This window comes from Carlito syrichta, unplaced genomic scaffold, assembly GCF_000164805.1.
Source record: "Carlito syrichta isolate Samal-C Ts95f unplaced genomic scaffold, Tarsius_syrichta-2.0.1 Scaffold304652, whole genome shotgun sequence".
Lineage (NCBI taxonomy): Eukaryota > Metazoa > Chordata > Mammalia > Primates > Tarsiidae > Carlito > Carlito syrichta.
In genome coordinates, this window is record NW_007248748.1 from 197,729 (window position 1) to 219,995 (window position 22,267).

Genomic DNA, 22,267 nt, shown 5'->3' on the forward strand with positions numbered 1-22,267 from the left:
AGGCATGCACTACCACGCCCGGCTGATTTTTTGATTTATTGTAGAGATGAGGTCTCGCCGTCAGGCGGGTCCCGAACCCGTGGGCTCCGGCACTCACCTCAGCCGCCCAAAGGTGCAGGATTACAGGCTGAGCCACCGAGCCCAGCTCAAAAATTTTTAAAAACTAGCTGGACAAGGTGGTGTGCACCTGCAGTCCCAGTTACTTGGGAGGCTGAGGAAGGAGGATCGCTTGAGCCCAGGAATTTGAGGCTGCAGTGAGCTATGATCATGTCACTGTACTCTAGGAGACAGAGGGAAACCCCATCTCTAACAAAAACATCAGAAAAAAGATGGAAAAGGGGAAACAGATATATGCATTTGTTCTCTTGATTTCTTTTTCTTTTTCTTTTTTTTTTGGAGTTGGAGTCTCACTCTGTCGGCCAGACTGGAGTGCAGTGGCCACTCCAGGCTACCGCAGCCTCAACCTGCTGGGCTCCAGCGATCCTTCCGCCTCAGCCTTCCAAGTAGCTGGAACTACAGGTGCGCGCTACCACACCCATCTAATTTTTTATTTATTGTAGAGATGAGGTCTCGCCAAGTTGCCCGGGTGGGTCTCGAACCCGTGGGCTCAGGCAATCCACTCACCTCAACCTCCCAAAAGCCCGGGATTACAGGCTGAGCCACCAAGCCCGGCTTGTTCTCTTGATTTCACAGCACACATATAAATAACCGAAGTGCCTTTGTCTGCTTGAAAGACAGGTGTGAAAATAAAATAAAACCCACAGGGCCTGATAAACAAGAGAAGACTGAAAATCCACTCAGGGATAGGCGTGCAGCAAGAAGAAAGACAGTAAGGGAAGGCAAAATGAAAGAACACAATCTGACAGAGTCTGTAAAAGTGGCTTTGCAAGTTCTCTAGCTAAGATACTTCTAAATAAAATGACATCTCTTATAGTCAAGAACTATTTACTCAAGGAGTCCCCCAGGTCAGTCAAAAACTTCAGGACACAATCACATCACTGCCATTACCATAAGCAAAGATGAAGGCTTTCAGGTAGAGGGTCATGATGTCATGCTCTATAATAGTTCCTGGATCTACTGAGCAGACTCAGAGCAGACTCAGAGAATGAGGCTATGGGCAGGTGTTTCAAGTGACTGTAGAGGCAGGAACCACTGAGAAAACAATGGCTCTGACTTCAAAAGAGCACCTGAGGAAAGGGAGCTGCACCCTCCATGACTCTGATAGGGATATTTATTTATTTATTTACTTACTTATTTATCCACCTACTGGGCTCAGGCGATCCTTCTGCCTCAGCCTTCAAAGTAGCTGGAACTACAGGCGCATGCTACCACATCTGGCTAATTTTTTGATATATTGTAGAGATGATGTCTCATCAAGTTGCCCAGACTGGTCTCGAACCCCTGGCTCAGGCAATCCTCTTGCCTTGGTCTCCTAAATTGCTGGGATTACAGGCTTGAGCCATCACACCTGGCCAGATAGGGACCTTTTTTTTTTTTTTTTTTTTTTTTTTTTTTTTTTTGAGTTGGAGTCTCACTCTGTCACCCAGACTGGAGTGCAGTGGCACTCTCCCGGCCACCGCAGCCTCGACCTGCTGGGCTCCTCGACCTGCTGGGCTCCGGCAATTCTTCCGCCTCAGCCTTCCAAGTAGCTGGAACTACAGGTGTGCGCTACCATGCCTGGCTAATTTTTGATTTATTGTAGAGATGAAGTCTTGCCAAGTTGCCAGGCAGGCTCAAGCAATCCACTCACCTCGGCCTCCCAAAGCACTAGGATTACAGGCTGAGCCACCGAGCCCGGCCCAGATAGGGGCATTTAACAGATGATTCCTTCCAGGTTGGTAGACCTGACAAAGCAGATGGGTAAGTGTAACACATTCCTCCTTCTAGATGGTTTACAAACGCAGTTAAGGAGATGGTTAAAAACGGACAGAAGGAGAGAGAAAACAATCTAACCTTATATAAAAATGTGATTACCAAGGGGGCTAGGGTTTCTCTGAGAGGAAGCAAAAGACGAAAATAACAGGGAAGTTGGATGTAGTACTAAGCTCAGGAGCCAGTGAAAGATTTTACCTGTAGAACACATGTTAAAGAAAATAGTTCAGCGGAAAGAATGGTCAAGGAGAACAGTCACAAAATATTTGGGAGGTTTTTTTTTTACCTTTAGAAAAAAGTTTATAGCCAGGCTCGGTGGCTCAGCCTGTAATCCCGTGCCTTTGGGAGGCTGAGGTGAGTGGATTGCCTGAGCCCGTGGGTTCGAGACCCGCCTGGGCAGCAAGACTTCACCTCTACAATAAGTCAAAAAATCAGCCAGGAATGGTAGCGCATGCCTGTAATTCCAGCTACTCGGAAGCTGAGGCGGAAGGATCGCCGGAGTTCAGCAGGTTGAGGCTGCAGTGGCCGGGAGCGGCCACTGCACTCCAGTCTGGGCGACAGAGTGAGACTCCAACTCAAAAAAAAAAAAAAAAAAAAAAGAATGAAGACTAAAGGAAGCAGGCTTGTATTATAACACAAAAGGAGATGACTAACAGTGCAGAAGAAAACAGCTTGGAATATGATGGAAATCCAGACAAATTTCCAACCAGGGATGCAATAGAGAGAAAGGGATTTCCAGGTGTAAAGTCTGCATGAGGTATGGAGGGGAACACGGGGCTCAGTGGAAGACACCACAAGATTCAAAGTTCTATTAAGTAGAGTGAAGGTACTTCACAAGAATAAGGGTTTAAACTATGAATCCAAAAGCCAAATGGCCAAGAGAGCAATTAGGAGCATCACTGAGTGGGCAAAATCCGACAATACACAGTGACCTTTAACCACGCTAGAAACAGGTGAACGGCCCTGGGAGACAAGAGAAGGAAGACGGTACAGCATGTTAATCAAGAGAAGACTTTCAGGACCAGCGCATCTACTGGAGACGCTGGGCCTCCAGGCCCCAGTAGTTGCAGCCTCCAGACTCTCTCCCCGCAATTCCTCAGACAATAAAGCCTGGCATCTCATTTGATCTCAAACTCATCACTGACCTGGAGAGACTCTGAGACCAACTGTTGGTCCCTGACAGCTAGAGCACTCCTTGCCATTAAGTAGTTCTTGCCAGAGTAGTTCACCGGGCTCCTGACTCTACCTATTCAGGCCTCTGCTCAAATGTCACTCCTACAAATAGACTCCCTCACGACCTCTGCCAAAAATAGCTTCAAGTCGACTCCATCCCTTCTCCCTGGTCCAGTTTTTGTGGCTCTTACATCACCCAGTTGGGAAGTACGTAGTCACCTCTCCCTACTTAGTGTTCCTCTCCTTTACTAAAACATAAGCTTACGTGGGCAGAGACCATTTCAGGCATCGCTGATCCCCTAGTGGACTTGGCACCTGACCTGGCATGAGCTGAACAAATATCTGCTGAATGAATGAAAAAAAAAAAAACTTCACCAATATGACAGACCATCTTGGCATGTAACCTGGCAATCTTTGAGCCTGGGTTTGAGCCCAGTTTTGTTAATAGCTCACTATGTGGCCTTGGACAAATCCCTTCACCTCTCTGGGGACCCCAACTGCCCTGAGACAAGTGGATCAAGTGAGGACTAAAGTACCCTTCCAACTTTTCAGTCTGCAAAACAAGGGTCTGATCTTCCCCTCAAGGCAACTTGTTACTAGCTGAGGGTGGGTTATGATTTACCTCAGAACAACACATTTTTTAAAAATCTGAGTTTTTTGTTTTTGAGTCAGGGTCTTACTCTGTCATCCAGGCTGGAGCGCAGCGGCAGTAGCAGATCACCGCTTGGCCTCCTAGGCTCAGGCGATCCTTCCACTTCAGCCTCCTGAGTAGTTGGAACTACGGTGCCACAACATCAGGCTAATTTTTTTTTATTTTTATAGAGACAGGTCTCACTATGGTGCCCAGGCTGGTCTCAAACTCCTGAGCTCAAGCAATCCTCCTGCCTTGGCCTCTCAAGGTGCTGGGATGATAGGCATGAGCCATGGTACCTGGCAGAGTTGCTTTTCAAGAAGTCTCTCCTTTAAGCCACACAGTGCTGGGTAAACAGCAACAGGGAGGAAGTCTGACAGGAGCACAGTGCTGCTGTGAGAAGAAGCGACTCCACAGCAGGAAAGTTTACTAAAGGGCAGAATGACAGCCGCTTTCCCACATTTTTAATTATTTATTTATTTTGAGTTGTAGTCTCAACTCTGCCACCCAGGCTGGCATGCAGGGGCATGCTCATGGCCACTGTAGCCTTGACCTGCTGGGTTCAGGCAACCCTTCTGTCTCAGACTTCCAAACAGCTGGAGTTATAGGCATGCACCACCACACCTGGTTAATTTTTAAAAAATTTATTGTAGAGACCAGGTCTTGCCAAGTGTCCAGGTTGGTCTCGAACCCCTGGACTCAGGCAATCCTCTCAATTCCACCTCTCAAAGTGCTGGGATTACAGGCGTGAGACACCATGCCCGGCTGATATTTTGACTTACTGTAGAGATGAAGTCTCGCCACATTGCCCAGGCAAGTCTTGAACCCCTGGGCTCAGGCACTCCTCATACCTCCACCTCCCAAAGTGCTGGGACGACAGGCATGAGTCACCGTGCCTGGCTGCTTTCCCATTTTTTTTTTTTTTTTTTGAGTTGGAGTCTCACTCTGTCGCCCAGACTGGAGGGCAGTGGCCACTCCCGGCCACCGCAGCCTCGACCTGCTGGGCTCCGGCGATCCTTCCGCCTCAGCCTTCCAAGTAGCTGGAACTACAGGCGCGCGCTACCACGCCCGGCTGATTTTTTTATTTATTGTAGAGATGAGGTCTCGCCAAGTTGCCCAGGCGGGTTGCGGATCCGCGGGCTCAGGCAATCCACTCACCTCAGCCTCCCAAAGGCGTGGGATTACAGGCTGAGCCACCGAGCCCGGCAGCTTTCCCACATTTTTTAAAGCATCAAGATGACAGTCAATTGAAAGGAAGGGGCTCACTCTGAAGAGAATAGACTGGTGGATGGGGGAAGGAAGAGGAATCACCAGCCGGGAGTGAGACAGCAGGAGCTGAAGGAGCCTGGACTCCAGACACCCCCCGACACACACACACTTTCACCTCCTCACAGGACCTCAAAAGCTCGACTCTAGGCTCTGAGACTCCTCGCATGACCTCAAATACCCAATTCCAGAGGCAGGATCTCGTGTTCCCCCCATGACACCCGGCACCACTGATGGGGCATAAGACCTTCCAGACTTCGGGATGCAAGGCGGGGGATGCGCTCCCGGGCTTCCTGAGAGGTCCGACTTCAGATTCCCAGGGGATGCCTGGGCTCTCGCGTCGACCCGCCCCCATCCCAAGGACTTCTGGTGGGGCGCGCTCGGGTAGACGCTCCCGAAGCTGAGCCCCGAGGAGCTGGTGGCTGCAGGACTCAGACACCGATCTGGGGGTGTCCCCAACGCCACCCACGAAGGGGACGCTCCTGAGAATCTGACGATGCGGGGACCCTGTTGTTCCCAGGAAGAGGCAACGCTCTGAGTACACGAAAGGGGGGGCCTGGAGCCCGGTCAGTCCCCAGAAGCCAGAAGTAAACTTGGGTACGAGGCCTTAGGGCCCCCTGAGGAGTCGAGGGCTTCGGGGTCCCGAGGGCTTCGGGGTCCCGCAGAGGGCTTCGGGGTCCCGCCTAGCTAAGGAGATCGCTCCCCCAGCCCCCCAAGGAATGGGATCCCGCCCCGTCAGTCCAATCCTCGCAAGGAGCTCGCGCCTCCGCCCTCGCGGCCCGGCCAGCGCTCACCGCCTTCTCCAAGTGGCTGCGCGCCTGCTCGCTGTTCTTGGTGTGGTGGTAGAGCACGGAGCCCAGCTGCAGGTGCGTGCGGGCCTCGATGCGCTGCGGCGGCTTGAAGGGGAACACGGCCTGCAGGCAGTGCACGCACAAGCGGATTTTGGGTGGACTGGAAGTGCGGAAGTGCTCAGCGAAGCCCAGAAGCGCCAGATACCACGACTCAGCCGCCTCAGCCTGCGCTGCCTGGGCCGCAGCCGCCTGGGCAGCCACCGCCGCCTGCGCCGCCATTTTGGCTTCTACAACAACAAGCCGCTGCCACAGGGAGGCGGAAGTGGGCGCACGGGGCGGGGCCGGGTGCTCCTCCCGGCACTCGCGATAGTTGCCGCCAAAACCATCCTGGAACATGTAGTTTGCATCTGGAGTGGCCGCCGCTCTGGGAAGGTGTGAGAAAGAGAAACTCCCTTAGGTCTTCGGGACGGATATTTAGACATCGCCAACAGGCTCAGGCTTGCGTCTGTGTAAGAAGCACCCTGGTGTCCCCGTCCTGGCAGGGCGCGGCTGACCGATGCGGACTACATCTCCCGTCGGGCAGCGCACGCTATAAGAAGTGCCCTTAAGTGGCCCCGGAGCATTGTGGGATTGGATGAGTCTCAAGATGGACAACCGGGATGTTGCAGGTAACAGCCCCCGCCTCCCCTCAAGCGCCCGCCTCAGTCCTTGCGGCTACTTGTCGCCGCTTCGTCCTCCCGTCGGCCCTGCACCGACCCGCGGGCCCCTCGCTTCAGCACCTGGGCATCCCAAAGCGGCGGTGTCTGCAGCTCCCGGTCTCCCGAGACCCCAGACCCAGGTTGCCCGCCGCCCCCGCTTGGTCTGCTGAGGACGCAGCGTTTTCCGTAAAGGCCGCCACCCCGGTGGGCCCTGCGCCCTCTTTCCTAAATAGCTGCCTTCAGGGCTGCTCCAAGCTCCGCTCCCCAAGACAGTGGCAACCTTGGGCTGCTCTGCGCCCGTCTCTTCTTTGCAGCCGCCTTGTGGCCTGTGTCCCGCTTTGTGGAAAAGCTGCTTTTCCGAAATGTTCTGAGGTTCTCTTTGCACACTTTCCCGCGTCTTTTGAACTGGCTTTTCCTCCAAGCCTTGTCTTTTCTACTCCCCCGGAATGGAATGCATTCACTCATTCAGCAAATACTTAGGGGATGCTCGTCGTGTGCCAGTCACTGTGCTAGGCGCTGGGAATGCAGTAGTGACCAAAACAGGGTCCTGTCTTCCTGAAGGTTATTTTTTCTTGGAGTGTCAGTGCACCAACGGGCAAATGTTAACAAAGAGCTAGTTGTGATGATTTCAGGTAAGGAAGGAAGATCTTTTCAAGCAGAAGACATTTGAGATGAGAAGATGCCAGCTATGGGAAAGCCTGGAAGGCGGAGCCTTCCACGTTGGGGCAGGGGGGCAGCGGGGGGCGGCACAAGTGCAAAGACCCTGGGATGGGACAGGCTTGTTTTTTTGAAGACTGTCAAGGATGAAAAAGTAGCGAGGGGAGCAATCTCTGGCAGAACCTTGAAAATCAGTTTTCAGAATTTAGAAACTTTTGGGGTGTCTCCTTTATCTCCACGGCTACCACTATAGTCTGAAGACAGTGTCTTTCACTTAGAGCCAGTGTGCCTCCTTGGTCCCCTCGCTGCTTATGCACTGTCTGGTCAGAATGATCACTAGCCAGGATGATCTTAAAAAGGTACATGGGATCTTGTCATTCCTCAGCTTTATACTCCCCTGTCATTTCCTAAAGCCCTTAAAGTAAAGCCCGACTCCTTGTCATGCCCCACCTCTGCCCATCCCAGGAGCTGTCCACTCTGGCTGTGCTAGGCCCTTGCTGATCTTTGGACACACCAGGCTTCTTCCTGCCTTGGTCTTCTGCATCTGCTCTGTCCTCTGCTTAGATCACTGCCCAGTTGGCGTTTCATAACGCTAACTTCTTATCCTCTGGTCCCAGCTTAGTTGTCCCTGCTTCTACTGTTTGTTTTCTGGTGATCTTGCCTGGACTGCTCTTCATTGGAAGCCCTTTTTGGTTTCCTGCAGAACTGTTAGCACATTTTGCACTTACTTTTTTCTTGTGGAAATTGTCTCCCCAGCCAGAGGTGAGTCCCATGCAGGCAGAGGCCTGATTTCTCTTATTTAGCACTTAGTACAGTACCTGGTACATAAGCACTCTGTAAATGTTTGTTGAATAAACAAATGAGTGGAGGTGTTAGTCAGTCTGAACATCAGTTGCTGTCTGGCCCGTCAAAGTCTTTGGGGGTGTTTGTGTAGCACTGATGGTGTTTTTTTTGGGGGGGTGGTGGGCACAGAGTTTCACTCTGTTGCCCAGGCTGGAGTGCAGTGGCACAACCATGGCTAACCGCAGCTCCAACTCCAGGGCTCAAGTGGTCCTTCTGCCTCAGCATCCCAAGTAGCTGGGACTACAAGCAGACACTACCATGCCCAGCTAATTTTTCCATTTTTTGTAAAGACAGGGTCTCAGTTTGTTGCCCAGGCTGAGCAGTGGTGATTTCTGATGTGCCTCTTTTCCCTTCTCAGGAAAAGCTAACCGGTGGTTTGGGGTTGCTACCCCCAAATCTGGAAAAATGAACATGAATATCCTTCACCAAGAAGAGCTCATCGCTCAGAAGAAACGGGAAATTGAAGCCAAAATGGAACAGAAAGCCAAGCAGAATCAGGTGGCCAGCCCTCAGCCCCCACATCCCGGCGAGTAAGTGCCTTCTGGGACTTGGATTGGGATCTTAGGGGGTTACCAGCAGAGGGCTTTGCCTGTGAGTGCCGTCAGTGTGTGCCTAATGATCCAAGGAATGACACCAGTGCCCTCAGGAGACTCGGTGTGGCAGGAGAGAATGATGGGTATGTGGGAGCCCAAAGGATGGCCTTCCAGCTTGTGTACTTAGCAGTTATTTTTGATTAGCTGTGGTTTAGGGCAAGCAGTTTGTAATTGCAAGAACCCAGGCTCTGTCTCTGTGGGGCTCACAGTCTACTTGCAAGGGCTGCCAGTGCTACACCAGAGCTGCTGGGAGCTGACATGGGGCAGTCTGTTCCCAGGCACAGCAACCAACATAGAGGCATAGAGAGGCTATGCATCCTGAAAACCCAGGTGGAGCCTGCCCATTGAAGAAGCAGAGACAGGACTGACCCACAGAGGGCAGCAAGGAGAGAGAGCCCCTGTGTCAGGGCAGTCTGAGTCACTGCACCAAATGAGCTGTCCAGTGACAAAGCAGATGGTAGCTCGGGCAGGGGGTCCACTTACCTGTCCTAGGAAACACTGAAGGCAGTGAGGGTTTGATCAGAGGGTGGCATGATCAGGGTGACGAGATCTGAGCATTTCATCCTGGAGGTTGATAATCAGAGAGGCTACCCCCTTCCCTTGGGGTCTGTTGAGTCAAGCGTATTAACCTTCCTCAAAGCTTATCTTAGCTTCCACCTTTTCTGAGAGTCTATAACTTCTTGAGAGCAGGACTCAGGCCTTATTACTGATAAACTTTCAAGGTGCTCAGGAACTGGGTGTTGAATGACTGCTTGTGGGCTCTCACCCCAGGTTGTGGAAGGACTTCCACAAGATGAGAAAGGTTGGCAGGGTCACTTCCCTGGCGTCTTTTAGAGGCTGCCAGATCCCAGCACCAGGAACAGACTGCTGAATGGAAACATCTGGGTGGATGAGTGCATGCACAGGGAGCTTTGGAGATAAGGTGGTTTTTAAACCCCATAGTAAAAGCATAGAGCACCAAAGGTTAGAATTTACACCTGAAGAAATAGAAAACCTTCAAGTCGCCTCAAGGCAGTCATTTGGATATGTTCTCTTTCCCTGTCTTTGTTTTTTTCCTTGAAGTTGTGATCAATTTTATATCCTGCTTTTACTCCCACTTTGTAAAAAGTTGTTTTTTAAAACCAGTAAAATACACATAACATTTACCACCTTTGCCACTTAGGAATATACAGTTCAGTAGTATTAAATACATTCATATTGTTGTGCAACTATCACCACCATCCATCTCCAGAACATTTTATTTATACATATATATGTGTATATATGGGTATTTGTTTGTTTTCTGAGTTAGGGTCTGTCTTACTCTGTGGCCCAGGCTGGAGTGCAGTTCTGACTTACACAGCCTGTACCTCCTGAGCTCAGGTGATCTTCCCACTTCAGCCTTCCTAGTAGCTGGGACTACAGGTGCCATGCCTAGCTAATTTTCGGATTTTTTTGTTTAGATGAGATCTCACTGTGTTGCCCTGGCTGATCTTAAACTTCTGACCTCAAGCAGTCCTCTTGCTTTGCCCTCCCAAAGTGATAGAATTATAGGCATGAGCCCCCACGCCCAGCCTCAGAACTCTTTTTCATCTTACAAAACTGAAACTCTATACCCGTTAACACTTATTCCCCATTCCCCACTCCACCAGCCCCTGGCACCCACTATTCTACTTTCTGTCTCTATAATTTTGACTACTCTGGGGAACTCATGTAAATGGAATCCGTCTTTTTGTGACTGGCTTGTTTCACTCAGCATGGTGTTCTCAAGGCTTATCTGTATGTCAGAAATTTCTTCCTGTTTAAGGCTGAATAACATTCCATTTTATGGTTGGACTATGTTTTGCTTCTCCGTTAATCTACAGAACACTTGGTTGGTTCCAAGTTTTAACTGTTGTCAATAATGCCACTGCCCTCCTACTTTTAAAAAGCTATTTCCTGCATTACAACTCTCCAGAACCATCAGAGTTTAACATTTGTTTGTTTGTATGTTTTTTATTCTTTATTTTTTTTTTAAGTCAGAATCTTTCTCTGTCACCCAGGCTGGAGTACAGTGACACGCTCAGCTACCATAGCCTTAATCTGCTAGGCTCAGGCAGTTTTTCTCCCTCAGCCTTCCAAGTAGCTGGAACCACAGGTAGGCACCATCATGCCCAGCTAATTTTCTGATTTTTTTTGTAGAAAGGAAGTCTCACCAAGTTGCCAAGGCTTGAACCCCTGGGCTCAGGCAATCCTCTGCCTTCCAAAGTGCTGGGAGCCACTGCACCTGGTTATTCTAGATATTTCATACACCACATGATCTTTTGTGTCTGGCTTCTTTCAGTTAGCACAGTGGTTTTGAGGTTCATCCACCTTGTAGCATGAATCAGGTTCATTCCTTTTTATTGGCTAAAAGTTATTCCATTGTGTGGATGGATCACATTTTATTTGTCAGGATCCAGCATTTTCAGCTTCACTGTTTGTTATCAGTGGTTTTCAAGGGGGGATTAGTGCCAGGCACGGTGGCTCATGCCTGTAATTCCAGCACTTTGGGAAGTGGAGGTGAAAGGATGCCTGAGCCCAGGGGTTCAAGACCAGCCCGGGCAGCATGGTGATACCTTGTCTCTACAATAAATTAAAAAAAAATTAGCTGGGTGTGATGGCGCACACCTGTAGTTCCAGCAACTTGGAAGGCTGAAGCGGAAAGATCGCCTGAGCCCAGCAGGTCGAGGCTGTGGTTGTCAAGAGCAGCACTCCAGCCTGGGCAACCAAGTGAGATTTCAACTCAGAAAAACACAAAGGGGATTAGTTTGCAGCTCAGCCATTTTTTATTGCCTTTCCTCATCTCCACCTCCTATTCCTCCTGAGGGAGGTGTACATGGTGTGAGGACAAGGCCAGGACTGGGGCTGGAGGGGTCCCCAAAAGGCCCTGCTTGTTTCATATTGAGGTGATTCAGCAGCAGAACCTTCTCTTTCATGTGAGATGTCTGTTACTGTTTCTTTTTTTTCTTTTTTGAAAGGATTTATTAAGAAGACAGAAAAGCAGCTGGGCTCGGTGGCTCAGCCTGTAATCCCACACTTTGGGAGGCTGAGGTGAGTGGATTGCCTGAGCCTGTGGGTTCGAGACTCGCCTGGGCAACTTGGCAAGACCTCATCTCTACAATAAATAAAAAATTAGCCAGGTGTGGTAGTGTGTGCCTGTAATTCCAGCTACTCAGAAGGCTGAGGTGGAAGGATCGCTGGAGCCCAGCAGGTCGAGGCTGCGGTGGCCAGGAGTGGCCACTGCACTCCAGTCTGGGGGACAGAGGGAGACTCCAACTCAAAAAAAAAAAAAAAAAAAGACAGAAAAGCTCCCACCGCGGAAGAGTACCTGAAAGAGGTTGCCCTATTTTTTTAACTTTAGGGATAATTCACATATGTGATAGAAATCTGGGAGAGAGAGGAGAGGAAAACAAAAACCAAAGTCCCTGTAACTCTGCAACCCAGAGATGCGTGGTGGTTGCATTTTGTTGTGTTTTCCTAACAACTTTTAATTCAGATGTCTTTTGGTGGAGGCAAAACCACACTCTAGATGTTGTTGTGTAGCCTTCCTGCCTTTTTGTTTTTCCTTTAACATTGTACTTGATCATTTTGTCTAAACTTTCAACTATTCAGGGCTGCCCCATCTTCCCTGTGGATGGCCCGGAGTTTATTAAACCAGTGCTCCATGTTGGCTATTGAGGTTGCCTATTTAGGTTAGCCATTTTTAGTTCATTAGAACAGATCCCTAGAAGGATAGAACTTACTGGGCACAGTGGCTCACTTGTGTAATCCCAGCACTTTGGGAGGCGGAGGCGAGAGGATTGCCTGAACCCAGGGGTTCGAGATCAGCCTGGGCAACTTGGTGGGACCTCGTCTCTACAATAAATCAAAAAAAGTGCTGGGTATAGTAGCATGTGCCTATGGTTCCGGCTACTTGGAAGGCTGAGGCGGAAGGATCGCTAGAGCCCAGAAGGTCGACACTGGGGTAGCTGTGAGTGTGCGTGCCACTGCACTCCAGCCTGGGTGAAGGAATGAGACTCCAACTCAAAAAAAAAAAACAAAAAAAAAAGTAACGGAGGTGAATGCAATGGCTCAAACCTGTAATCTCAGCACTTTGGGAGGCGGAGGCAAGAGAATTACCTGAGCCCAGAAGTTCAAGATCAGCCTGGGCAACATGGCAATACCTCATCGATACAATAAATAAAAAAATTAGCTGGGTGTGATGGTGCACACCCATAGTCTCAGCTGCTTGGAAGGCTGAAGTGGAAGGCTCACCTGAGCCCAGGTGGTGGAGGCTGCAATGGCCATGATTGTGCCACTGCACTCCAGCCTAGGCAACAGATGAGACTCTGACTTTAAAAAAAAAAAAAAAATAAAGCAATAGAGGCTCATTACAGAATAAATGGAAATGAGAAAAGCTGAAATATAGAAAGGAAGGGGAAAAATCAACAAAGCCTCTCTACCTTGCAATAACCACTGTGAGCACTTTGGTATATGCCTTTATTTTGCCCTCTAAATTAGAAATAGAAGTAAATGAGGCTGTAATCACAATATGCTCTTCGTCTTTAGTTTCCTACTACAGCATATCATCATCCTGCCCAATCTCAGAAATTGCTTGCACATATTGTTTTTTAAAACTGCACTACATTCCACCATATGGATGTGTCCAATAATGGCAAAAGCTCATGGAACCCACAGGTTTTAAAATTAAGTTCTAGCCTTCTTTGGTAGATGTGTGCTACCACGCCTGGCTATTTTTAATTTTATTGTAGAGATGAGGTCTCGCCAGGTTGCGCGGGATGGTCTCCAACCTGTGAACTCAGGCAGTCCACTCGCCTCGGCCTCCCAAAGTGCTGGGGATTACAGGCTGAGCCACTGAACTCGGCCTCTATTACTTTTAAAAAGGGGGAAATTGATTTGAATTAAACTTATTTATTTGTTTTTCTCTGTTGGAGTCTTACTCTGGCCCAGACTGGAATGCAGTGGTATGGTCACAGCTCACAGCATCCTCAGACACCTGCACTCAAACTATCCTCCAGCCTCAGCCTCCCAAGTAACTGGGACTACAGGCACACACTACTACACCCAGCTAATTTTTTTTTAATTATTTATAGATAATAGGTCTCACTATGTTTTTTGGGGTCTTTGTGGGGGTTTTTGTGTTTTGGTTTTTTTCTTGAGTTGGAGTCGCACTCTGTCACCCAGGCTGGAGTGCAGTGGTGCACTTATGGCCACCCCAGTGTCGACCTGCTGGGCGCCAGTGATCCTTCTACCTCAGCCTTCCAAGTACCTGGAATTATAGGTGTGTGCTACTGTGCCTGGCTAATTTTTTATTTACTGTAGAGACGAGGTCTTGCCAAGTTGTCCGGACTGGTCTCGAACCTGAGGGCTCAGGCAATCCACTCACCTTGGCCTCCCAAAGTGCTGGGATTACAGGCTGAGCCACCGAGACCGGCCAGGTCTCACTATGTTACCCAGGCTGGTCTCAAATTCCTGGGCTCAAGCAGTCCACTGGCCTTGGCCTCCCAAAATGCTGGGATTACAAGTATGAGCCACCATGCCTGGCTAAACTTATTTATTTATTTTTAAATGAGAGAGGGTCTTGCTCTGTTGCCTAGGCTGGAGTACAGTGGCACAATCATAGCTCATTGCAGCCTTGAACTTCTGGGCTCAAGTTCTCCTCCCACCTTATTCTCCTGAGTACCTGGCACTAAAGGCAGGCACCACTATACCTGGCTAATGCCACTTTTGAGACAGGCTGGTCAAAGAGGGCAGCTCTGACAACAGTATATCAGCTGTGCCCAGCTCTGAATTAAATATATTTAGGCCCTCAGTTTGTTTTTTTGTTGACATGTTAAAAATGGATTTTTGTTAAAATGTAAAATGTACTCTTTTTTTTTTTTTTGAGTTGGAGTCCCACTCTGTCACCCAGACTGGAGTACAGTAGCACGCACACAGCCAGTGCAGCCTTGACCTGCTGTCCTCTGCCTTCCAATTAGCTGTAACTACAGGCATGTGGCATCATGCCCAGCTAATTTTTTTATTTATTGTAGAGATGAGGTCTCGCCGAGTTGCCCAGGCTGGTGGTTTCCCTGGCTGGTCTTGAACACTTGGACTCAGTGAATCTTCTCACCTCAGCCTCCCAAAGTGCTGGGATTATAGGTGTGAGCCACTGTGCCCGGCCCGTACTCTTTACAAAGAAAGAAAAACAGAAAGGGAGAGTAAAAATGATTAAAATGTAAAACCCCTTATAATTTTCCCACCAAGAGATTGCTTTGGGTGTTTTTCTGTGAACGTATGGAGCCCACAGAAGTGCTTGGTGGCCCTGGCTTGGAGCTGTGGGCATACATGGCGAAGATACACAAGCCCTACCTCAGAGAACTCTAAGCTAGCAGGAAACTGTAATGACCTTGATAATTAACTGGCAAGGCAGGACAGGTGCTGTGCAGGAGGAGAGCAGGAACCATCGTGTCGGGGTCATCTGGACCTGGAGGGCCAGTATTCAGGCAGAGGTCACATATGTGGTATTAGTCTTAGAACAAGGTTGTCCCCAGCTCACCATGCTGGAGCCTGCCCTATGTAGTCAGTGGTAGTCCCCAGAAGTCTCTGGGGGACAATTTTGGTCCCACTAGGGGTGGGTGTGCAGTTGTGATGGGTGAGGTGCCAGCATCTGCCTTGTCCTCCTTGCTGCTCCTCTCACCTGCTCTCGCTCTTGTCCTGTCTTGGTTCTAGAATTGCAAACGCACACCACTCTTCCTGCGTTTCCAACAAGTTTGCCAATGACGGTAGCTTCTTGCAACAGTTTCTGAAGCTACAGAAGGCACAGACCACAGGTGGGTACCATGCCCTTACCTCGCGCTGCTCTGTCTCCTCCAGGGGTCGCCAGGCACATTGGATGTGACAGGTTCCACCTCAGACTTGTTCCTCTCATGCTGTGTTCATTGAGCATCCTCATTCCACCCATCTCCACACCAAATACGGAGGGGACGAGCATAGACCTCACCCTTGAGGGGCTTACCCTGCAGGAGTAGAGGCAGCCACGCTGGGTTTCAGTCCGGGGGGTTGGGGCTATGACTCAGCCCTCCCCAGGGCTGTGGGACCCCAAGGGGACAGGTGAGGGTAAGTCTTGGTTGGGGAGAGGACAGGCATCACCAGTTTGGGTGAGTTTAAGCCCACCAGCAGGGGTAAACGGGCCTTCTGCAGATGAGGTCTGTGTGGGCGCCAGGCTGGCCTGAGGCACCCGAGCTGCATCAGGAGACAGCAGGTTCGGGGCCTGCTGTGGTTGACGTGCAAGGCAGACAGGTGGCCTGGAGGTGGCAGGGTGCCTCATGACAATTTTGGGGTGCCGGTGTTTGTTGAGTTCCACCCCTGTGCCGTGTCCACACACCGTGCTGGTGTTTGTTGAGTTCCACTCCACTCCTGCCATGTCAATACACTGTGCAAGCCCATGACCCCTGTCCTCTCACTGTGTCCTCCAGAGGGACGCTTGTCCCTTCCCCAGTGTGTTTCCCTTCAAGGGATATTTGACAGCACACTTATTCTCTGCTCAGAATTCACAACTGTTAACGTTTTGCCATTTACGCTTCTGATCTTTTATTTAATGATGAAGAACATCACAGGAAGTTGAAGCCCTCCCATTCCCCCTTTCTTACAGGAAACTACTGTCAAGACATTGTTTGTGTTCTGACAACCCCTGTTGTCGCCCTCTTACCTGAGCAGTGTGTGGCAATTGTTTGGATGATTGGCCATTTATGCAGATGATGACATATGTGCGTTTACTTCATGCCTTGTTTTTTCACTCGACTTGTTTTTCTAAGTCTGGATGATACATACGTGTAAATCTCTCTCTTTGGGTTCAACTTCTGTAGGCAGCTGGTCACCTCCCCGCTTTCCATTGAGGAAACTGAGGCTTAGAAAGATAAGGCCTCAGGCAGGGCACAGTGGCTCATGCCTGTAATCCCAGCACTTTGAGAGGCTGATGTGAGAGAACTGCCTGAGCCCACGGGTTTGAGACCAGCTGGGGCAACTTGGCAAGACCTCGTCTCTACAGTAAATCAAAAAATTAGCCGGGTATGGTGGTGTGTGCCTGTAGTTCCAGCTACTTGTAAGGCTGAGGTGGAAGGAACATCTGAGCCCAGGCAGTTGAGGCTGTGGTGGACGGGAGCATGCCACTGCCCTCCAGCATGGGTGACAGAATGACTCCAACTCAAAAAAAAAGAAAAGAAAGTGGTAATTAGCTGGGCGTGGTGGCTCACGCCTATAATCCCAGCACTTTGGGAGGCAGAGGCAAGAGGATTGCCTCAGCCCAAGGGTTTGAGACCTGCCTGGGCAATTTGACAGACCTCATCTCTACAATAAATAAAAAAATTAGCCAGGTGTGGTGGCACGTGCCTGTAGTTCCAGCTACTTGGAAGACTGAGGCGGAAGGATCACTGAGGCTGTGGTGGCCGAGGGCATGCCACTGCTTTCCAGTCTGGGTGACAGAATGAAACTCCAACTCAAAAAAAGAAAGGGAGGGAGGGAGGGAGGATGAGGCTCTCACTTGAGCCCAGGAGTTCAAGGCTGCAGTGAACTACAGTTGCACCACTGCACTCCAGCCTAGGCGGCAGTGTGAGACCTTGTCACTGAAAGAAAAAAGAGAGAGGGAGAGCAGTGCCACCAGCCTGTACCATGACCAGTGGGGCGCTGGTCCTGCCACTGGGACAGGGAGCCAGCTGCTTTATGATGCTGCTCCCTACAGAACTCAGGATTGTCCTGAAGCTGTCAGACCCACTCCTAACCTCACCCAACCCCCTGCCTTGCTGTGGGTGCTCTGGGAGACTAGGCTTGGGTTATTAGAGTGGCTGGTTTCCAGGTCTTCTAGACACAACCCTCTTGTCAGCACCCCAGGGTGTTCCCAGCCCTCCCCACCAGGCAGCATCCCCGTGCAAGAAATGGGACCCCTGTCTGTGTTCCCAGGTGCATAGTGGGATGGCCAGGTGGGAACCGCCACCCAGGGGAAGCCTTCCTATATCAGTGGTCGCGCAGTTTGCTAGTTGGAGCTGGCCTTTGACCTTTGTCAGGTTTCTTAGGGAATGGCTAAGAAAACCTAAGCCAGGCTGGGCGCAGTGGCTTAGCCTGTAATCCTAGCACTTTGGGAGACCGAAACAAGAGAATTGCCTGAGTCCAGGGGTTCGAGACCAGCGTGGACAACTTGGCAAGACCTCGTCTCTACAATAAATCACAAAAACTAGCTGGGTGTAGTGGCATGCATCTGTATTTCCAGCTACTTGGAAGGCTGAGGAGCCCAGCAGGTCGAGGCTACAGTGGCCATGAGCGTGCCACTGCACTCCAGTCTAGGCAACAAGAGTGAGACTCCAGCTCAAAAAAAATAAAAAGAAAACCTAAGACCAAGTTCACCTACATAGAGTGAGGAAGGGTGGTCTGAGTCCTTACCCATCAGGTCTCAGGCCAAGAACACCCAGTAGGTGGCTCTAGCCAGTCAACTTCACCACAGACCATCAGGTGAGTGGTTGAAAGACCGAGATTCAGGGGCTCAGGTCTTATCCGGAAGAGCTGATGTGTCCCCAGGCTGTCTGTGCGGCACCATTGAGGCACCTCTAGCCAGAACTGCCACCCGCAGAGCCCAGGTTTGTCCTCTTCTGGCTTGGGGAACCACAGCGGGTCATTCCTTTCTGAGCCTCAGTATCTCCATCTGTGAAATGCGGGTGGCCTCTCTGAGTGCTTCCTGGGCCCTAGTGCCAGAAGCCGAGGACCCCACCCCCTGGGGCCTGCAACACTGGGGCTAGACAGGAAATGGGAGCTGGGCCCAGCAGCCCCTGAATGTGCGTGTCCCTCCTTTCATCCCAGACGCCCCCCCCAGCACACCCAGCGCCCCTCCCAGCACGCCCACCCCCAGCGCCGGGAAGAGGTCCCTCCTTATCAGCAGGCGGACAGGCCTGGGGCTGGGTAGCCCACTGGGACAGGTGAAGAACTACTCACACGCCAAGCAGCTGCCTGTGGCGCACCGCCCTAGTGTCTTCCAGTCCCCAGATGAGGATGAGGAGGAGGACTACGAGCAGTGGCTGGAGATCAAAGGTAAGTTGCGGGGGCTGCTGCCCCTCCTTCTGCTGACCAACACCTGCGCTCTGGCAGGTGGGATCCGTGGTCAGTGGGCAAGCATGGCCGGGGGTGTGGGGTGCTTGGGGCTGAGCCGCCGGCCCTCCCAGGTGAGGGGAGTAAAGGAGGGTGTGGGGAGGGTCCTGGACAGCAGCCTCAGGCACAGACTGGGCAGCAGCATGGGCTTTGTCCTTGAGAGCAGTGGGAACTGTCATCTGCTTGTGGTGGCCCATCCCCAGCCAGGGTAGGGTATGGGGCCCTTCTCAAGGGAACATTCACTCAAGAAGGGCATCCATGTGTTCCGTCTTGTTTGATATGAGGGGAGGAACTTCTGGGGCTCCCCAGCCTGGGCCAACATCCTCAGCCTGTGAGGCCCCAAAGCCTCATCCTGGGCTGCCTGACCCACCAGCTCAGGCCAGAGGCAGGAATCCTAGGGTGGAGGGCATGTCCTCCTGCCCTGCGGGAGGACAGTCATTGGTCTTGGGTGAGCCTGTCTGGCCCCAAAGTGTAGGAAGGTAAAGGCAGGGTGGCATGGCAGCACTCCCAGTGATTCCAGCCCTGTCCGTGTCCAGAACGAGGCTATGTGATACTTGAGCCATGAGGAGGCCTGGCCGGTGTGGTCACGTTACCCTGACTGTGCAGAGTGAGGTGACTGGGTAGTTGTGTTAGGGCAGCTTGGAGGTCCTTAGCTCTGAATGAGGATGCTGGCTTCTGGCCAGGTGTCTGAGCAGGTCAAGACCAGCCTGGCCCCAGACCATCAGCCAGGGCAGAGCTGGGGAGGGACCTTTTCACAGGGAGGTGCTCTGGCAGCTGCCTTGGGGTCCTGTTGGCAATCACTGCTTTACAGGGGGTAGGGGGCGTCCTGAGGCCTGGGGGCCTGCTATGGCTTACTGTCCTATGGCCTCAGAAATGCACCTGTTCCTGCAAACAGCAACCAGGTCAGGGTTGTTCCTGGGCCCACAGAAGGAGGGTGAAGCTAGGAGAAAGGTGGACACAGAATGCCCCCAGGACCTCACCTGCTTCCCCATGCCCCATGCTTCCCGGCAGCCCAAGCGACAAGGGGAATAAGGTTGGCTACAGGTTTGGCATCTGGCCCAGTTGCCAGGGACTAACAGACAGTGACAAACCTCTCCTGTGGGTCTCCTAAGAGGGACATGATTTGTATAATGGCTGGCAGACTCACAACCCCAGGAACAGGCCAACAAAAAAAATGTGAAAGCAAGTCACACATGGCTTGAAGGGGGGGCTAATCCATCTGTAAACATATATCTTTATAGCTCTGTTCCCTGAAAAGGCCCCGATATAATGATTAAGCCCGTGGCAGTGAGCATCCCTAGCGCCCAGATGGTGGTCTGGAGACAGTTTCTCACTAACGGAACCAGGACTTCTTGGAGAAATGGCTGGCTCTGGGTCTGGGCAGGAAGTATATGTGCTGATCCTGGACTGCCCTGTCCCAGCAGATGGCATGGAGGCCGGCAGAGACTCCTGGGGTCATGTCCAAAGCTCCCAGGAGCCGGCCTGAAGAGGCTGCACCTGCCACCAAGCTTCTATGATGACATTAATTGCCGTGGAGTGAAACCCACCCAGTGTGTTTAAATCAGAGCTCGTTAACGATATTTTAAAAGCAGAATGTGTCATCTTTGAAGGATGAAAGGGAACCGATGTATTATACTGAAAACTGGTAAATAAAAGAACAAAGCATTTCCCCCCAAACCCCAGGGGAGGCTGGATATGTTTTCTGCCGGCTCCCAGTCTGGGCTCTCCACAGCCTCACACGCGCCCTGTGCATCCCACAAAGACGTGAGACTGACTCCCCTCGCCACGGCGTTCTGTGCCTGGACCTGGGACACCTGCCATGCTCCCGCATCTCACACTCTTCTCCCCACCCCTCTGTCGTTGTGGTCCCTAGAGAGAGTGTGCCTATTGACTGTGGGGTGTGTGAGTTGAACCCCAGTACTGACAGCCTCCTTAAAGTTTCACCCCCAGAGGGAGCCGAGACTCGGAAAGTGATAGAGAAATTGGCCCGCTTTGTGGCAGAAGGAGGCCCTGAGTTAGAGAAAGTAGCTATGGAGGACTACAAGGATAACCCGGCATTTACGTGAGTACCTGGGGCGAGGGGCGGCCGCGGCTGCTTCAGCGTTTGCTGCACAGTTGCACATGCAGGGCTGGGCGCTTGCTTGCATGGGCTGGGTGCTGTCTCAAGTGCTTCCCGATTCTCACCAGAGGTGGCAGGGGCTCTCATGTGGCTCAAGACTTGCTTTCAGTCCTGTCCAGTATCTGCTGGCCAGCTGCTCTTGCATGATGGAAGTCCCTTGGGTCTGCCTGTCACAGACACTCAAGTTCCTCTCTCTTGCAACTTCTTCCTCTCCAGATTTTTGCACGATAAGAATAGCAGGGAATTCCTCTACTACAGAAAGAAGGTAGCTGAAATAAGAAAGGAAGCGCAGAAGTCACAGACAACCTCTCAGAAAGGTAAGCAGGTAGAGTAGCAGGAGGTTCTGGGGAGAGGGCAGTGTGGAATCAGGGCTCCTAGAGACTGCTGCAGTGTGGGATGGCACCACATGGTGCCCATAGCTGTTGGGGGCCCATACCCTCCCAACCAGGTGGGGTTATGCTGGGCGTGGGGCTGACACTACCCTCCGGGCCAGTGCTCTGAGGACCTGGTGAGGTGAGGTGCCAAGCCATGCCCATGGGGTACGGGTGCCTACTGGGAGTTAAGGTCTCATTCAGGAGGTCAGCTCCATGCTTGTAAAGGGGACACACGGAATGTTTGCCTATTGGGTTGTTATTTTCACAAGAGTTAATGGGCTCCAGCTTCGTGCTGGACACTGAGACATAGTACTCCACACATGGGGAGAGGTCTGGGGGTGGAGAACAGTCACAGTCACTGGTGAGGCTCTAATGGGGTGTATTACAGGGGCAGGGAGATGCTGGCTGCTCTTTGCTGTAATGGTATAAAATCCCAGCCAAGTGTTGGTGGGTTCTGGGGGATTGAGGTTTAGGCAGAACATGGGCCGCAAAAGTGTGCAGTGGCTCATGCCTGTAATCCCAGCAATCGGGGAGGCCAAAGCAGGAGGAGTGCTTGAGCCCAGGAGTTTGAGACCAGCCTGGGCAACAAAAAAATCCAAAATAATTACCCAGGTGTGGTGGTATGTGCCTGAAGTCCCAGCTGCTCGGGAGATTGAGGTGGGATGATCCCCTGAGTCCAGGAGGTCAAGGCTATAGTGAACCATGATCATGCCACTGCACTATAGCCTGGGTGACAAAGTGAGACCCCTGACCAAAAAAAAGAAACTTGTTTGTTGTGTCACCTGTGGTCCTTTACCCCGAGCCTCTCCCTGTGAGAAGAGGCCCTAGGGCAGAGGCAGCCCCAGCTGAAAGACTTGGTCAGGGGCTCCTGTTTCCCTCCTGCGTGACCCAGACCCACCCCCACTCTCCACCACCTCGTCCCCGCTGGTGGGCCTTGCTGGGTGGGAAGGGGTGGGGGCGGGAGCGCTAGATACACTGTAATGTTGCCCCGGTGTTTGGTCCCAGTGCAGTAACCTGATTCCCATTTGCCTGTTTCTCTTTGCATCATCCCTAAAGTAAACCCCACTGGTTGCCTGTGGGGTCCTTAGCAGAGTTAGGCTGTTGGGTGTGGTGAATTGAGCCCAGTACTGATAGCCT

General features: G+C 51.4%; 2 protein-coding genes across 4 annotated transcripts in view; one reads left to right on the forward strand and one right to left on the reverse strand.

Annotated features, from left to right (window-relative positions):
* Positions 1-6,060, reverse strand: part of MAU2 (MAU2 sister chromatid cohesion factor) — a 32,764-nt gene extending 26,704 nt beyond the window's left edge. For both annotated transcript variants that reach the window (XM_021713649.1, XM_008060565.2), the window contains exon 1: positions 5,737-6,060. In XM_021713649.1, the coding sequence (XP_021569324.1) occupies positions 5,737-6,012 (276 nt within the window). In that variant the 5' untranslated portion in view covers positions 6,013-6,060. The remainder of the gene's footprint in view (positions 1-5,736) is intronic.
* A 282-nt stretch (positions 6,061-6,342) lies between these two features.
* SUGP1 (SURP and G-patch domain containing 1) overlaps positions 6,343-22,267 on the forward strand; it is a 37,720-nt gene continuing 21,795 nt past the window's right edge. The window contains exons 1-6 of one of the 2 annotated variants that reach the window (XM_021713648.1): positions 6,343-6,401; positions 8,290-8,461; positions 15,236-15,336; positions 18,353-18,580; positions 20,576-20,699; positions 20,973-21,073. In XM_021713648.1, coding sequence (XP_021569323.1) covers positions 6,368-6,401; positions 8,290-8,461; positions 15,236-15,336; positions 18,353-18,580; positions 20,576-20,699; positions 20,973-21,073 — 760 coding nt within the window. In that variant the 5' untranslated portion in view covers positions 6,343-6,367. The remainder of the gene's footprint in view (positions 6,402-8,289; positions 8,462-15,235; positions 15,337-18,352; positions 18,581-20,575; positions 20,700-20,972; positions 21,074-22,267) is intronic. The other variant, XM_008060566.2, reaches the window with a different exon arrangement.